The following is a 19238-nucleotide window of genomic DNA, read 5'->3' as shown; positions in this document are numbered from 1 at the left end:
AAACTAAGATCATAGCATCTGGTCCTATCACTTCATGGCAAATAGATGGGGAAACAATGGAAACAGTGACAGACTTTGTTTTTCTGGGCTCCAAAATCACTGCAGATGGTGATTGCAGTCATGAGGTTAAAAGACGCTTACTCCTTGAAAGAAAAGTTATGACCAACCTAGACAGCACATTAAAAAGCAGAGTCATTCTTTTGCCAACAAAGGTCCGTCTAGCCAAGCTATGGTTTTTATGGTAGTCATGTGTGGATGTGAGAGTTGGACTATAAAGAAAGCTGAGTGCCAAAGAATTGATGCTTTTGAACTGTGGTGTTGGAGAAGACTCTTGAGAGTTCCTTGGACCACAAGGAGATGAAACCAGTACATCCTAAAGGAAATCAGTCCTGGGTGTTCATTGGAAGGACTGATGCTGAAGCTAAAACTCCAATACTTTGGCCACCTGATGTGAAGAACTGACACATTTGAAAAGACCCTGATGCTGGGAGAGATTGAAGGTTGGAGGAGAAGGAGACAACAGAAGGTGAGATGGTTGGATGGCATCACCGACTCGATGGGCATCAGTTTACATAAGCTCTGGGAGTTGGTGATGGACAGGGAAGCCTGGTGTGCTGCAGTCCATGGGGTCGCAAAGCGTCAGACAGGACTGAGCGACTGAATTTACTGAACTGAACTGAACTGAAGGATATATGATGTAAGTATATTTGTGTTTGCTTCTTTGCCATCTGTATATCTTCTTTGGTGAGGTTCTCTTCAAGAACCTTTGCTCATTTTAAAGTTTTTTTTTTATTGTTGAGTTTAAGATTTCTTTGTATATTTTGGATACCAATATTTTATCAGGTATGTATTTTGCAAAGATTATCTACCAGTTTGTGGCTTATCTTTTCATTTTCTTACCAGTGTCTTTCACAAAGCAGAAGTTTGTTTAATTAATACTTTTTTTAGAAGAGTTTAAGGTTCACAGCAAAACTGAGGGGAAGATAAAGATATTTCCTACATACCACCCCACACATGCATAGTTTCTTCCGTTTTCAACATTCCTTATCAGAGTGGTACATTTATTACAATTGATGAATCTACATTGATACACCATAAACATCCAAAGCCCATAGTTTACATTATAGTTTCCCTTGGTGTTGTATATAAAGTAGAAGTTTCTGGCTTTAATGAAATCCAACTTACTAATTTTTTCTTTCATGAATTATACTTTTGGTATTGTATCTAAAAAGTCACTTCCAAGCTTAAGATAACCTCTATTTTTTCCCATGTTTTCTTCTAGGAGTTTTAGAGTTCATGTTTTATGTTTAGGTCTGTGATCCATTTTGATTTATTAATAATTTTTGTGAAAAGTGAAAGTCCTATGTCTAGATTTATCTACTTATTTTTGCATGTTGATATCCAGTTGTTTCACAGTATTTTTGAAAAGACTATCCTTTCTCCATTGAATTGCCTTAGTTCTTTTGTCAGAGATCAATTGACTATTTTTACATGGGTCTATTCTGAGCCTCTAGTATGTCCATTTTTCCACCCCTACTACATTGTCTTGATTACTTTAGCTTTATAGTACATCTCTTTTTTTTTTTATAGTAAATCTTGATGTTGGTTATTATTAGTCCTCAAACTTTTTTCTTCTCCTTCAATATTGTATTGGGTCTTTTGCCTTTTGATATTAACTTCAGAATCAGTTTGATGATATCCACAAAAATAACTTGCTGGAATTTTGATTGGGATTGTGTTGAATTTACAGATTAAGTTGGAAAGAATTGACATTTAATAATATTGAGTGGGTCTTTTTATGCATGGACATTGAATATCTCTCCATTTATTTAGATCTTTGATTTCTTTCATACAAAGATTTCATTTTCTTCATGATGACCTTATACATGTTTTGGTAGATTTATACCTATGTATTTTACTTTGGTTAGTGATAATTTAAATAGTATTGGGCTTTTAATTTCAATTTCCTGTTATTACTGGCATATAGGAAAGCAATTGATTTTTGTAATGTTAACCTTGTAGCCTGTGACCTTGCTATAATCTCTTACTAATTCCAGGCTGTTTGTTGTTGTTGTTGTTGATTTGTTGATATTCTCATACAGGCAATAATATATTTCTGATCTGTATTCATTTTATTTCATTTTCTTGTCTTACTGCTCTGGCTAGATCTTCAAGCACTGTTTTCAGTGAGAATGACGAGCATAGACATCTTCTTCCCAATCTTAGAGGGAAAGGGTTCAGTTTTTCAATATTAAATATAATGTTAGATATATATTTTTGGTACATACTTTTTATTAGGTTAAGGAATTTCACTCGTATTTCCATTTTTCTGAGTTTTTATCATGAATGAGCTTTGAATATTGTCAAATGTGTTTTCTGTGCTATTGACATGATAACATGATTTTTATTTTCTAGCATGTTGATATGGTAAGTTATACTGATGTTTGACTGTTGAACCAGTCTTCTACCCTTAGAATAAACCCTACTTGGCCATGGTATATAATTTTTATATATTGCTAAGTTTGATTTGCTAATATTTTGATAAGAATTTTTGTGTTTATTCATGCTGTATATTGGTCTGTATTAGGTTGGTACAAACATAATTGCAGTTTTGAATTGTGAACTTTAAATCATTATAACTCAACTCAAACACATCTTTATTAATCAAAATAGCAATCATTACAATCAATACATTTTAGCCAACAATAAATAAGTTTGTTTATTCCTATAGCATAGACATCCATGCTTCGGGACTCAACAAACACTTGGAAAGCATTTTCTGCTTCCTGCTGGTTGTGGAAGCATTTTCTCTGCAAAAACTTGTTGAGAAGTGGTAGTCAGTTGGCAAGAGGTCAGATGAATATGGCAGAAAAGGCAAAATTTCATGGCCCAATTTGTTCAACTTTTGAAGCATTGGTTGTACACTGTGTGGTTGGACATTGTCATAGAGAAGAATTGGGCTCATTCTGTTGACAAATGCCGACTGCAGGCGTTGTAGTTTGCAGTGCGTCTCATTGATTTTTGAGCATACTTCTCAGATATAATGTTTTCACTGGGATTCAGAAAGCTGTAATGGATCAGATGGGCAGCAGACCACCAAACAGTGACCATGGCATTTTTTGGTGCAAGTTTGACTTTGGGAAGTGCTTTGGAGCCTCCTCTCTGCCCAACCACTGTTGCTGGTTGTTGTATAAAGTCCACTTTTCATCACGGATCATAATCTGATTAAGAAATGGTTCGTTGTTGTTGCATAGAATAAGAGATGACATTTCAAAATGACAATTTTTTTGATTTATGGTCAGCTCATGAGGTGCCCACTTACTACCTTTCCAATTTGCTTCAAATGCTGAATGACATAGAATGGTTGACATTGAGTTCTTTGGCAACTTCTCTTTGTTAGTTGTAAGAGGATCAGCTTCGATGATCCTCTCAGTTGATCACTGTCAACTTCCAATGGCCAACCACTGCATTCTTCATCTTCAAGGCTTTCATCTCCTTTGCAAAACTTCTTGAACCACCAAGTTTGGTTCACTGTACCAAACTGTATGTTGGTTAGCTGTTCCTGGTCCAAATGCATTGTTGATGTTGCAGGTTGTTTCTGCTGCTTTACAACCCATTTTGAACTCAAATAAGAAAATCATTTGAATTTGCTGTTTGTCTAACATCATTTCCATAGTCTAAAATACATATAAATAAGTAGCAAGTAATGTCATTAGCAAAAAGACATAAAGCAAGAAATGTGCATTAAAATAATGTATAAGATAACCACATTTATTTAAGAACCACGTTTATTTATGTATTCTAATACTTAATGGCAAAGTTCAACAATGCAAAACCACAATTACTTCTGTACCAACCTAATAGTTTTCTTCTTTTCTATTGTCTTTCTTTTGTTTTTGTGTCTGGATAATACTAGCTTCGTAAAATGAATTGAGTCAAATAAATCATTGTGTTGTATACTTAAAAGAATGGCATGTGAAAATTTCATCTCAAATTTTTTAATAAGATGAAAAATACTTTAAAAATGAATTGGGAAATAGTCTTTTCTTCTCCATTTTTTTGAAGATATTGTGTAGAATTGATGTTAACTCTCTTTAAATGTTTGGTAGAAATCTCCAGTTAAGTCATCTGAACCTGAAGGGATTTTTGGAGAGGAGTGTTTAAATTATGAATTCAATTTTACTAATATTTATAGGGCAATTATATTATCTATTTAATATTTGATGAGTTGTGGTGAGTTTTGTTTTGCAAAGAATTGGTCCAGTTCATCTAAGTTTATACATTACTTTACACATAGATATCACCAAATGGTCAATACCAAAATCAAATTGATTACATTCTTTGTAGCTGAAGATGGAGAAGCTGTATACAGTCAGCAAAAACAAAACCTGGAGCTGACTGTGGCTCAGATCATCAGCTTCTCCTAGCAAAATGCAGGCTTAAACTAAAGAAAACGGAACAAACCACTAGGCCAGCCAGGTACAACTTAAATCAAATCCCCTGTGAATATGCAGTGGAGGTAATGAATAGTTTCAAAGGATTAGAACTTGTAAACAGTGTGCCTGAAGAACTATGAACAGAGGTCTGTAATATTGTACAGGAGGCAGCGAACAAAACCATCCAAAGAAACAAGAAAAGCAAGAAGGCAAAGTGGTTATCTGCGGAGGCCTTACAAATAACTAAAGAAAGAAAAGAAGCTAAAAGCAAGGGAGAAAGGGAAAGGTATATCCAACTAAATGCAGATTGCCAAAGAACAGCATGGAGCAACAAGAAGGCCATCTTCAATGAACAGTGCATAAAACTAGAAGAAAACAACAGAAGGGGAAAGATAAGAGATCTCTTCAGGAAAACTGGAGATATCAAGGGAACATTTTGCCCAAAAAGATGGACACAGTAAAGGACAGAAACAGTAGAGACCTGGTCGATGCTGAATAGGTCAAGAAGAGATATAAAGAATACACAGAAGAACTGTACAAAAAAGATTTTAATGAACCAGATTACTATGATGGTGTGATCAGCCACCCAGAGCCAGATATTCTGGAGAGCAAAGTCAAGTGGGCCCTAGGAAGCAGTGCTGTTAATAAAGCTAGTGGATGCGACAGAAGTCCAGTAGAGCTATTCAAAACCCTAAAGGATGATGCCATCAAGGTGTTGCATTCAATATGTCAGCAAATCTGAAAGACCTAGCAGTGGCCACAGGACTGGAAAAGGTCAATCCTCATCCCAATTCCCAAGAAGAGTAGTTCTAAAGAATGTGCTAACCATCGGACAGTTGCACTCATCTCTCATGCTAGTAGGGTCATGCTTAAAATCTTGCATGCTAGGCTTCAGCATTATGTGAACCAAGAATTTCCAGATGTCCAAGCTGGGTTTATTTATTTATTTATTTTTAAAGGTTATCTGTTATTTTATTTTGACAATTAATTTTCTTTCCCCTTAAACAGGAGGTAGGGTGTTTCCATATGAGGTTGTCTGGATGGGAAGAATCTTCAGCTTTGACTTGGCTTCATGAATTTGAGGATAAAATGCTTACATGAGAGCACATGTATCAAGTTGAAAGTGGGCAACTCAGAGCACGCGGCATCTCTGGCATCTCGAGGCACTGGACTCCCGGAAGGCTCACTGCTGGAGAAGTCACTGGCTGAGGGACCACTGCAGAGCCTCATACATTGCTCGATCCTCTTTTGATATAGATGATTTTACTTTCTTGAAAGCTTCTTCAAAGTGCTTCTGACTAACCTTCAGTTCACCTTTTTCACTTCCACTCTTCTGTCTTGCCATTTCCTGCTTCAGGGCACAGATAGAAGCCTCCCGTACCAAAGCAGAAAGATCTGCAGCTGTATAACAATCACAGCGAAGGTCACCAGCAATTGCTTCCAAGTTTACATCTGCATCCAGTGGGGGTTTTGTGCCATTTTTTGTGATAGTTTTTAACATGGCGGTTGACTGCACACATGGCTGCCTCTCAGCAGAGCGCCATCAGGTCAGCACCAACGAATCCCGGGTGAGGTGTGCTAAGTGACAAAAATGAAAAGTTTCAGGAAGTCTCAGTTTTCTGCACAAAGTTTGAAGTATTCTTTCTCTGGATGCTTCATCTGGGATACCTAGGCATATTGCTCGGTCAAATCTTCCTGCACGTCTCAAAGCAGGGTCTAAGGAGTCTGGTCGGTTGGTAGTTCCAATGACTAGGACCCGAGTTGTAGCGGCCACGTTATTCAGATCATCCATGCAGGTTAGGAGCTGGGCTACAATTCTTCGCTCCATATCTTTTGAAGCAATTTCTCTTTTGGGGGTAATAGCATCAATTTCATCAATAAAGAGGATACATGGTACATTTGACACAGCTTGTTCAAATAGTTCTCTTAGCTTCTGTTCGGATTCTCCAGACACGCCAGATACAATCTCCGTAGCAGCTGCTTTCAGAATTGGAAGATCAAGTTCCCCAGCAATTGCATGTGCAAGTAACGTCTTCCCACAGCCTGGTGGTCCATGAATGAAAACTCCACGTGGGGGTATGACGCCCAGGTGGTGGTACACCTCTGGGTGACGCATGTGTATAAGCATCTTGCAGACCTCCTTTCTTCTGCAGGATAGCTTCTATTTCCCCATCTACTTCCTGGAGATCTTTCTTCTTTTTGCTTCCTTTGCTGTTTAGCTTGCCTTTTCTTTTTTTGTTACTCTCCAGAAGAGAAGAATCTTTTGAATTCTGTGGGTCTGGGTAATCTTCCATACTTGAATCATCAGAATAGCTTTCAGCATACTCATTATCCTCTTCACCGTGTCTTGCTCTTTTGGCCAAATGTTCATCTTCTAAGTCTGCTAGATCCTTATGTTCTTTCTCACTACTAATTATGCTAAAAACTTTTTCCACCTGAATCCTAAAGGCATTTCTTTTCCTTCGACCATAGTCTATACTGTACATTCTTTGTAGATCAGATGCTAAGACTCCAGTGTCCACATATTTGCCGCATCTGTTACTGGTGAGGTACTGGATGACGCACTGCTTCAGTTTATTATCCACGAACCTCCCAAACTGGGTTTATAAAAGGAAGAGGAACCAGAGATCAAATTGCCAACATTCGCTGGATCATAAAGAAAACCAGGGAATCTCAGAAAAACATCTACCTCTGCTTCATTGACTATGCCAAAGCCTTTGACTGTGTGGATCATAATAAACTGTGGAAAACTCTTAAAGAGATGGGAATATCAGAACATCTTACTGTCTCTTGAGAAACCTATATGCAGATGAAGAAACAAGAGTTAGAACTCTGTATGGAACAACTGATTGGTTCAAACTTGATAAAGGAGTACGACAGGGCTGTCTGTTGTCACCCTGTTTGTTTAATCTATATGCTGAGCACATCATGAGAAATGCCGGCCTGGATGAGTTACAGGCTGGAATCGAGATAGGTGGGAGAAACATCAACAACCTCAGATATGCAGATGATACTGCTCTAATGGCAGAAAGTAAAGAGGAATTAAAGAGCCTGTTGATGCCGTTAAAAAGAATTCATTTGAATCAGTTCTAATGAGATGGATGAAACTGGAGCACATTATACAGAGTGAAGTAAGCCAGAAAGATAAAGAACATTACAGCATACTAACACATATATATGGAATTTAGAAAGATGGTAACGGTAACCCTATATGCAAAACATAAAAAGAGACACAGAAGTACAGAACAGACTTTTGAACTCTGTGGGAGAAGGTGAGGGTGGGATGTTTCGAGAGAACAGCATGTATATTATCTATGGTGAAACAGATCACCAGCCCAGGTGGGATACATGAGTCAAGTGCTCGGGCCTGGTGGGCTGGGAAGACCCAGAGGAATCAGGTGGAGAGGGAGGTGGGAGGGGGGATCGGGATGGGGAATACGTGTAACTCTATGGCTGATTCATATCAATGTATGACAAAACCCACTGAAAAATTAAAAAAAAAAAAAATTGAATAATAGCTGGAAAAAAAAAAAAAAGAGCCTGTTGATAAGGGTGAAGAAGGAGAGTGAAAGAGCTGGCTTAAAACTGAATGTTAAAAACAACTAGGATCATGGCATCCAGCCCCGTTACTTCATGGCAAATAGAAGGGGAAAAGTGGAAGTAGTGACAGATTTCCTCTTCTTGGGCTCTAAAATCACAGCAAATGGTGACTGCAGCTATGAAATCAGAAGACATTTGCTTCTTGGCAGGAAAGCTATGACAAACCTAGACAGTGTGTTTATTACTCTGCTAACAAAGGTCCGTATATACAGTCAAAGCTATGGTCTTCCAATTGGTCATGTATAGTTATGAGAGCTGGACCGTAAAGAAGGCAGAGTACTAAAGAATTGGTGCCTTCAAATTGTGGTGCTAGAGAAGACTCCTGAGAGTTCCTTGGACAGCACAGAGATCAAACCAGTCAATCTTAAGGGAGATCAACCCTGAATACTTGTTGGAAGGGCTGATGCTGAAACTCCACTATTTTGGTCATCTGATGCGAACAGATGACTCATTGGAAAAGTCCCTGATGCTGACAAAGACTGAGGGCAGAAGGAGAAGAGGGCGTCAGAGGATGAGATGGCTGGGTGGCATCACCAATCAGTGGACATGAACTGGGAGATGGTGAGGGACAGGGAGGCCTGGCGTGCTGTAGTCCGTGGGGTCGCAAAGAGTCAGACACAACTGGGCAATTGAATAACAACAACAAGAATTCTCCAGTTAAGTCATCTGGATCTAGAAGGTTTTTGGGAGGGATGTTTAAATTATTGATTCAGTTTTCCTAATATTTATAGGGCCATTATATTATCTATTTCATATCTGATGAGTTGTGTGTGGGTTTTGTTATTCAAAGAACTGATCCATTTCATCTAAGTTTTCAACTTTATGTGTGTGGAGTTGTTTATGGTGTGAATGTTTGCATCCACTCCCAAATCATATGTTGAAACCCTAACGCCAAATGTAATGGTACTGGGAAGTGGGGGCTTTGGGAGGTGATTAGGTCATGAGGTAAGAACACTCATGAATTGGATTAGTGCCCTTATAAAAGAGATTCCAGAGAGATACCTTATCTCCTTCCACTGTATATGGACCCAATGTGGACTTCCTAGTCTCCAGAACTATGAGAAATAAAATTATGTTGCTACCCAGAGTGTGGTGTTTTGTTATATCAACTCAAATGAACTAAGAGAGTAATATTCCCTTGTTATTTTTTAGATGTGGGCATTTCTGGGCAGCTGACTCCTCCTTTTCCAATTCTGAGATATATGAGATATAAAAGAAAACCCAGGTAACTAAATATGCTGTTCCTCAGGGTCCAAGGTCCCTAGTTGGTCTGTTTTATTCTCTCCATCTATTAGAGTCTCCTTATGGTTTGTTTTATATACAATGTCCAGAGTTGTAGTTTTATTTAAGTAGCAGGAAGAATAGGAAAAAGTATATCTACTCTACTTTCCTAGAGTGAAAGTTTCCATCTTAAGTTTTTCTTTTTTTTCCATCTTAAGTTTTTTATATTATTGTGTGGTTTGTCTTGCTAAGGTATTTGTGGCCAAATCATTTTTGACAAGATAAAGTGTCACCATTACTATAAGATCATTGTTGTCCATTTGGCAAACCTAATTACATTCAGTTGCCTAAGATGCTTGGTGAATATGACTTTTGAACATGTGGAAATGTTTTAAGTATTGACTTAGAGCAAACTATTTATATAATAGCAAAAGTTTGCCCTAATTTCATTCGTGAGTAGATATTTGTACATAAAACTTTATTTGACAAATAAAATATGATCATTTAATTCTTCAAGGGCAGTTTACAGGCATATCTGCTTTTGGTTAATTATAGATGTCTCAACCCTGTATTTGATTTCACAGATAAATGAATAAGTAGAAGAGAAACACTGCAAACAATTGAGTATAAATGTGCACTAAGATAACAACTTTAATAATTAAACTTATGCCTTCAACTCTTCCTGACAAGAATGTCATATCCATTTCTCATACTTACATTGATTGGTCCAGTAACCTGAAATAAGTGTTCTGAGATTGTTAGTCTGTGTTTAAAATCTTTCCAATTTAGTCAGAGGGAGTAACCAAATCACACACACACCTTTTTCTGTGGAATAAATATGGCTGTTCTGGCCTCTGAAAAAATCCATGTTCTATTTTTGCTAATAATTTCCCCTTCTGTGTTCACATAGCTTTTATAGCAGTGTTTTCATAAACAATACATTATCTTACATCTAGAATTGGTATGTATGTTTCACAGAGAATTGCGAGACTTCTTGATGCCGTCAATGTTCATCATCACTGATTGTATCATTGTAAATGAGTAGTAGAGAATGTAGAACCTTGAAAAAATGTTGACTTTGAAAACATAAAGCAAAAGTGTTATACTAGTTGGCAATGTCAAGAGGCCCAAATATGAATTTAAGTTAGAGTTTTATAAAGTAATATAAGTTCTCCTTTTAATACATTTTAATATAATTTTCTTTAGCATCCTTTAACACCCTCTAAGTCAATAGTTCCCCATAATTATTTTAAAGTCAATGTCCTTTCTCTGTAATTTTGCCATCTCCCATTCTCCTAATAAGCACAGCTGCAAGTTGAAATGATTTTAGAGAACTGTGAGCAAAAATCTAATACCAAAAAAAACCCCAAAAAACCTCTTGTCATTTTGAAGAGACGGCATACTAGGTAATTGACAGAGATTGACCAGGAACATGGACATGGAAGTGGGTCAAACAGATTAAATTGTTAAGTATTTTGAATGCACTGTAAATGAGATTTTGAACTCAATATGCCATTTTGGTTGCATCCAATACGGACTTTTAAAGATAGAGGCAGGATAGAAAAATATGTAATACTGCTTTGTTCAGCCTTGCTAGTACAAATGAAAGTGCTGTGTGTATTAAGTTCCCCAGAATCTCTTGAAAAAGGCAAACCTCACTCTTCTATAATTTTGCCTTTAGAACAAGGTGTTTAAAATTGTATATGAGATAGTTGTATGCTAAATACTGTTGCAATATACATGATGCTAATTTTCATCTTGTAACATCTTACTGTCTTTTTATTGTTATTATTTTAGGATTTTCCTTAATAGCTCTTGACTGGATACAAACTTACTGAGGTTACTCCATCTTTTATTATGCTGCATTCAAATGTAGGGATTCTAAGCAGCCCTGACTCCTCAAGGAATTGATATTCTAAGTGTAGCAGATACTTTTGGTTTCATACCCAATAGCCATTTCCTTTTTGTTCTCTTCTATGGTCCCATACGCTGGGCTGGATGAAGCACAAGCTGGAATCAAGATTGCCGGGAGAAATAATAACTTCAGATATGTGAATGACACCACCCTTATGGCAGAAAGTGAAGAACTAAAGAGCCTCTTGATGAAAGTGAAAGAGGAGAGTGAAAAAGTTAGCTTAAAACTCAACATTCAGAAAACTAAGATCATGGCATCTGGCCCCATCACTGCATGGCAAATAGATGGGCAAACAGTGGAAACAGTGACAGACTTTATTTTTTGGGCTCCAAAATCACTGCAAATGGTGACCACAGCCATGAAATTAAAAGATGCTTGCTCCTTGGAAGAAAAATTATGACCAACCTAGACAGCATATTAAAAAGCAGAGACATTACTTTGCCAACAAAGGTCTGTCTAGTCAAAACTATGGTTTTTCCAGTAGTCATGTATGGATGTGAGAGTTGAACTATAAAGAAAGCTGAGCACTGAAGAATTGATGCTTTTGAACTGTGGTGTTGGAGAAGACTCTTGAGAGTCCCTTGGACTGCAAGGAGATCCAACCAGTCCATCCTAAAGGAGATCAGTCCTGGGTGTTCATTGGAAGGACTGATGCTGAAGCTGAAACTCCAATAATTTGGCCACCTGATGTGATGAACTGACTCATTGGAAAAGACCCTGATGCTGGGAAAGATTGAAGGTGGGAGGAGAAGGGGAGGACAGAGGATGACATGGTTGGATGGCATCCCTGACTCAATGGACATGAGTTTGAGTAAACTCCAGGAGTTGGTGATGGACAGGGAGGTCTGGCGTGCTGCAGTCCATAGGGTTGCAAAGAGTCAGACACGACTGAGCAACTGAGCTGACAGCCCCATATATGTTAGGGTGCCACCCTTTCTTTGCAGTCTTGTGCTCAGTGAAGAGATAAATCCCAATAGGTACAAGCTAGTCAAAGTGGCCTTTTCCCTTAGCCAGTGATTGACTTAGAGGCTGAATTTGAACCAGTTTGGTTAAGGAGACATGAGAAATGTGCTGGAGAAACTCAGTTTTTCCTTGCTCTCAAAAAAAGATGGAGGGTAGAGATAGTCCTTTTTTCTACCAAATGTCCTGTCTTATTGTGACCTTTGGCCTGCTGCTGTTGTCTAGAATCTGAGAAGAGCTGACCTGAGGACAAAGTGAAGCACACTGAAGATGGCAGAACAGAGAATGAAAAGAACAGACTCAATGACGATATTGAGTTTCTGATTTGGAATGAAAGTTACAACTGCCCTATACCTAGACTTGTTGAGTGACATTGCCTGTTTCCAGGAATTTATCCGTTTCTTCTAGGTTTTCTTTTATTTTTTTCATGATATTCTCTTACAACTGATATCTCTGTGATATCAGTTGTAATTTCTCATTTCTTATTTTGTTTGAGTCCTCTTTCTTACCACATTATTGACCAAGGGATTTTTTCAGAAACTGATGCCTGTGGCCTATCTCTGATCAATAATGTGTTAATGAACCTGGCTAAAGGCTTGTCAATTTTGTTTATCTTTTCAAAAAACAGCTCTTGGTTTCCTTAATCTTTTCTATTTTTTTTTTTTTTTGGTCTCTATTTTATTCATGTTCTCTCTGATCTTTATTATTTCTTTTCTTCTGCCAACTTTAGGCCTTGCTCTTTTCTCATTTTTTTCCCATTTATTTTTATTAGTTGGAGGCTAATTTTTCTCATTTTTTTTAGGTAGTATGTTAGGTTGTTCATTTGTGATTTTTGTTGTTTATTGAGGTAGGCCTGTATCACTGTGAACTTTCTTCTTATAACTATTTTTGCTGTGTCCCATAGATTTTGGAAAGCTGTGTTTTTATTTTCATTTGTCTTAAGGTGTTTTCTGATTTCCTCTTTGATTTCTCGGGACAATTCTCAATCCACTGCTTCTGTGAATGCCAGTAATGGCCATCCTCACCCGCTTCAGATACAGTACCAGGTCCAAGCCTGCTCTGACTGCCACAAATGAGCATGCTCCTTGGCACCGGCAGCTTTCACTCTAGTGGGGAGCTGCCCCAGAACAAGGGGTGGCAGAATGGGCGCTCAGCATGGGCTGGGGCATGCACTAGGGCAGTCATGGGAAACTGACCAGAGTGCTAGGTGGTTTACAATCTGCTTCCTCCACCTTGCCCCTCGGAATAAGCAGGCACTGTGTGCATTCTTTGCAAGCTGAATCTAGGTTTCTTACAGCCCTCCTGTTGGTCCCACTCTTTTTCAAACCAGCTAAGGCTTAAATTCAATTATGTGTGTGTGTGTGTGTGTATGAATTCAGTTATAACAAAATAATTAGGAATTTTTGAAACAGAGGTAAGAAATATAACTGCTATGGTCTCAATGTTTATGTCCCCCCAATTCATGTTGAAATCTAATGCCCAAGGTGATGGTCTTAGGAGGTGAAACCTTTGGGAGGTGATTGATCTTGAGGGTAGAGCTTTCATGAGTATGATTAACATCCTTATAAAAAGACCCCTTCCACCATATGAGGACACAGTGAGAAGTCAGCAGTCTGACGGCCAGAAAAGGGCTCTCACCAAGGCTTGACCATGCTTATACCCTCATCTTAAATTTCTAGCCTCTTTAATTCTGAGAATGTATTTCTGTTGTTTATAAGCTACTCAGTCTGTGATATTTTGTTATAGTAGCCCAAAAGGACTAAAATCATAACTTTTAGGAAAAAATTGTGAATTACGTATGCTTTCATCTGTAATCTGTGCTTAGTCACTTAGTCATGTCTGACTCTTTGTGACCCCTTGGACTGTAGCCCGCCAGGCTCCTCTCTCTATGGGATTCTCCAGGCAAGAATACTGGAGTGGGTTGCTGTGCAAATCCTCCAGGGGATTTTCCCAACCCAGGGATTGAACCCAGGTTCAATTGCAAGTGGATTCTTTACCATCTGAGCCCCTGGGGAAGTCCATGTTTTCATATTATTGTCTGACCCTTTGTGATCCCATGGACTGTAGCCCGCCAGGCTCCTCTGTCTATGGGATTCTCCAGGCAAGAATACTGGAGTGGGTTGCTGTGCAAATCCTCCAGGGGATTTTCCCAACCCAGGGATTGAACCCAGGTTCAATTACAAGTGGATTCTTTACCATCTGAGCCCCTGGGGAAGCCCATGTTTTCATATTATTATTCAATCAAATATTATTATGCATCCAGTCACTGTTGTCCTGTCAACTGAACCTACACATGCATGATAATAATTGATTTCAGTCATTTTTTATTTTTTTTCAACTTTTATTTTTTTAATTTTTTATTTTTTAGTGGGTTTTGTCATACATTGATATGAATCAGCCATAGAGTTACACGTATTCCCCATCCCGGTCCCCCATCCCACCTCCCTCTCCACCCGATTCCTCTGGGTCTTCCCAGCCCACCAGGCCCAAGCACTTGACTCATGTATCCCACCTGGGCTGGTGGTCTGTTTCACCACAGATAATATACATGCTGTTCTTTCGAAACATCCCACCCTCACCTTCTCCCACAAAGTTCAAAAGTCTGTTCTGTACTTCTGCGTCTCTTCTGCCCTGCATATAGGGCCATCGTTACCATCTTTCTAAATTCCGTATATATGTGTTAGTATACTGTAATGTTCTTTATCTTTCTGGCTTACTTCACTCTGTATAATGTGCTCCAGTTTCATCCATCTCATTAGAACTGATTCAAATGAATTCTTTTTAATGGCTGAGTAATATTCCATGGTGTATATGTACCATAGCTTCCTTATCCATTCATCTGCTGATGGGCATCTAGGTTGCTTCCATGTCCTGGCTATTATAAACAGTGCTGCGATGAACATTGGGGTGCACGTGTCTCTTTCAGATCTGGATTCCTCAGTGTGTATGCCCAGAAGTGGTATTGCTGGGTCATATGGTAGTTCTATTTCCAGTTTTTTAAGAAATCTCCACACTGTTTTCCATAGTGGCTGTACTAGTTTGCATTCCCACCAACTGTGTAAGAGGGTTCCCTTTTCTCCACACCCTCTCCAGCATTTATTGCTTGTAGACTTTTGGATAGCAGCCATCCTGACTGGCGTGTAATGGTACCTCATTGTGGTTTTGATTTGCATTTCTCTGATAATGAGTGATGTTGAGCATCTTTTCATGTGTTTGTTAGCCATCTGTATGTCTTCTTTGGAGAAATGTCTGTTTAGTTCTTTGGCCCATTTTTTGATTGGGTCACTTATTTTTCTGGAATTGAGGTTCAGGAGTTGCTTGTATATTTTTGAGATTAATCCTTTGTCTGTTTCCTCATTTGCTATTATTTTCTCCCAATCTGAGGGCTGTCTTTTCACCTTACTTATAGTTTCCTTTGTTGTGCAAAAGCTTTTAATTTTCATTAGGTCCCATTTGTTTATTTTTGCTTTTATTTCCAATATTCTGGGAGGTGGGTCATAGAAGATCTTGCTGTGATTTATGTCGGAGAGTGTTTTGCCTATGTTCTCCTCTAGGAGTTTTATAGTTTCTGGTCTTACATTTAGATCTTTAATCCATTTTGAGTTTATTTTTGTGTATGGTGTTAGAAAGTGTTCTAGTTTCATTCTTTTACAAGTGGTTGACCAGTTTTCCCAGCACCACTTGTTAAAGAGGTTGTCTTTTTTCCATTGTATATCCTTGCCTCCTTTGTCAAAGATAAGGTGTCCATAGGTTCGTGGATTTATCTCTGGGCTTTCTATTCTGTTCCATTGATCTATATTTCTGTCTGTGCCAGTACCATACTGTCTTGATGACTGTGGCTTTGTAGTAGAGTCTGAAGTCAGGCAGGGTGATTCCTCCAGTTCCATTCTTCTTTCTCAAGATTACTTTGGCTATTCGAGGTTTTTTGTATTTCCATACAAAGAAGTTTTGGCCACAGCAATCAGAGCAGAAAAAGAAGTAAAAGGAATCCAGATAGGAAAAGAAGAAGTGAAACTCTCGCTGTTTGCAGATGACATGATCCTCTACATAGAAAACCCTAAAGACTCTTCCAGAAAATTACTAGAGCTAATCAATGAATATAGTAAAGTTGCAGGATATAAAATTAACACACAGAAATCCCTTGCATTCCTATATACTAACAATGAATAAACAGAAAGAGAAATTAAGGAAACAATACCATTCACCATTGCAACAAAAAGAATAAAATACTTAGGAGTATATCTACCTAAAGAAACAAAAGACCTATACACAGAAAACTATAAAACATTGATGAAAGAAATCAAAGAGGACACAAACAGATGGAGAAACATACCGTGTTCATGGATTGGAAGAATCAATATTGTCAAAATGGCTATTCTACCCAAAGCAATCTATAGATTCAATGCAATCCCTATGAAGTTACCAACGGTATTTTTCATTTTTGATATTTTGCCAGCTTCCAGTCCTAGTAAACCACACTTTTACATATAGTTTTCAATTTTGTCATTTCAGAGGTGTATTTGCAAAATATATTTGTATGATAGAATACATTTTATTTAACAATTCTTTAGCTTACTTATCACATTTAAAAATTTAAACTGTGGCATATGAGCCTTCGTTTGTATGTTTGAGGTCCTGAAGATGTTAGGGACAGCCTCAAGGAGGGCTTCTTTAAGGTCTTGGAGCTATTCCTGTGGTCGCTGTGGAAACATCTGATCTGAGTCAACCCTGGCTAATCTCCTCTTCTTCCTTTCCTCCCTCTTGTTTTTGTTATTGAAAACTGGGTGAGAGGGAGAAGGAATCTCTTGGAGATCAGTCTATACACTTTCCCTTTCCAAGAAAGACTCACAGGGGCTGAGGAGCCACTGGAGTGGCTTAAGAGGCACCTGGAAAGACTTTTGTGTATGCATTGACCTGCAAGGGGCCTGGCTGACTTCCTCATCCTCACCTAGTTCTGCTCAGTGCTGAAGGATGCATAAAATTCCACCCTTGGAACTTTATCTTAAATTTTAACTCTTGTCTATCTTTTAGCATATTTGTACTTCTTGATTTTGGGAAAGCATCAGAGAGGATCTGGGTTTCCAGGACAACAGAGAGGAAGAACCACAGAATATAGTGGAACTGAGAGAGAGAGAGATGAAGGGAGCTGTCATGGAGTTAGGGGAACTGGGAGGAGGTGAGGGGAGGTGTGATGGAGACAGGGGAGATGGGTGGAGATGAAGGGAGATGAGATGAAGATGAGGGGAGATGAGATAGAGTTGGGAAAGAAGATGAGAAAGTCTAACTGCCTTTTCAGCCGTTTTGCCTAGTGGTGGAATGAAGGGGAGAATGTTGGAAGTCAGGTTTGACAGTGAGAGGGAATTAGGCTTTCTGTAGAATAACTAAGAGAGGGCCTTGTTATGCTGATACTTGAAAACACGGGCTTCAGACAGATGAGCTCAAATCCATCTGACACTTTTTCGCTATCTAACCTTGGACAAGCTGATTAATCTGCTTGAGCCTCAGTAATATCACTTGTAAAATTTAGCAGAATAAAGTAGGACCTATTTCATAGGATTATCCTGAGGACGAATGAGGTGTCATTTGATAAGTATTTGCTGGAATGCCTAGCACATTCTAAGTAAATTACAGTTATTGGGTAATTTACTCTCCTTTCCAATAATTCATTTGAGTAAAGACTCCGTGAATTTTCTTTAACCTAAACTCATCCAAGCCTATTTCTATTCTTACCGTCCAGACATTCTGACCCTAGATAACAGGCTTTGAAGCAGGAAAATTACCAAAAAGGAGTCTGATTCTATTTTGCTCTAGCCTAGACTTCATTGAATCTTCCCTCAACATTAACCACCAGGATGACACTTTAAAATGTGAATCTACTTTTTACTTTCCTGCTAAAGTCTTTGAATAGTTCCTTGTCTCCAAAGCAGAGTGAAAGCTCTTTAGCTTGCCATAGCAAGTCCTCCTTGACCTGGCCTCTGGTGATCTTCCCTCTGTTTTATGTGTATGTGAATTTTCTCCCAAGTAACTGAACACAGGACCTGCCTCATTTATTTCTGTCTTTTCAGTGTTTCGTTTTGATTAGGAAATATCTTCACATGACTTATAGTGTTAAATATGTAAAAGAAATACAGTGAAAACTCTCTTACCTCTGTTTTCTAGATACACTGTTACTCTTCTAGGAGGAAACCAAGTAATGTTAATAGTTTTTTTAACATCTTTTGGGAAATAATTCATGTGACCGTGTGTCTGTGTGCGTGTATTCTTTCTTCTCCCTTTTTAAACAAGTGGTAGCGTATTATTCATACCATTCTGTCCTCTGATTTTTCCCCTTAATGTATCAGCAATCTTTCTATCTCAATATACAGCACATTTTCTCAGTCGTTTTTTTGCCATTGCATGGTGTTATTCATATCTTTATACCTCAACATCTGGCACATAAATGATAAATATTGAGTGAATGAAAACAAAAGGACACCTTCATGCCACTCTTGGAACTAACTGAATAAGCATTATTCATTACATCCCATAACTATAGGTTGTTTCATGTTACATGAATTGAGCATGACAAAGACAAACCATAGAAGTCTTCTGATCTAACAACAAATAGAAACAAGTAGAAATCTAACTTGTCTTATTCTTTCCCATCCATTAGAGGGAGACATGAACCTGTTGTGTAAAGCCAACATGTAGATTCTCTAACTTGAAAATCTGAACCAACTCTACAGCAGGTGTTCCTTTGTAGAGTTCTTAGCTCTTAATAAAGCTACCCAGGACTGTACAATCTGGGATGATAAAGGAAGTCAATTGCAGGAGGAGAAAGCATAATACTAGGAGGGAGAACATAGGTGAGTTCTGTTCAGTTACTAACAGCAAGACAAATTCATCACCTTTGCTCAGTGCTGTCCTAGTAAACCAGTTCTCAAAAAAACAGTCCCACTTGTTTGTAATAATGTTTATAGGTTCCCTAGAGAAAAAGATAATATTCAAAGTGAGCCAGGAGCCAAAAACCATAGAATAGTCAAGAAGCGTCCACGTCAATCAAGTTCTGAAGGAAACAGACCTGAGCACCCCTAACGGTTTCTCTGACCAAGAGACATCTGTAGTGT

The 19238-nt window shown here is 38.3% G+C and overlaps 1 protein-coding gene across 1 annotated transcript in view; it reads right to left on the bottom strand.

Annotated features, from left to right (window-relative positions):
* The window catches only part of LOC136172079 (uncharacterized), a 44103-nt gene that overhangs the window by 9105 nt on the left and 15760 nt on the right, over nucleotides 1-19238 (bottom strand). Inside the window, 4 exon segments of the mRNA XM_065941194.1 lie at nucleotides 5669-5837; nucleotides 5887-6006; nucleotides 6009-6580; nucleotides 6582-7033. Of these exon segments, the coding sequence (XP_065797266.1) occupies nucleotides 5669-5837; nucleotides 5887-6006; nucleotides 6009-6580; nucleotides 6582-7033 (1313 nt within the window).

This window comes from Muntiacus reevesi, chromosome 7 (assembly GCF_963930625.1).
Source record: "Muntiacus reevesi chromosome 7, mMunRee1.1, whole genome shotgun sequence".
Classification (NCBI taxonomy): domain Eukaryota; kingdom Metazoa; phylum Chordata; class Mammalia; order Artiodactyla; family Cervidae; genus Muntiacus; species Muntiacus reevesi.
This window is presented reverse-complemented; position numbering and strand designations above follow the sequence as displayed.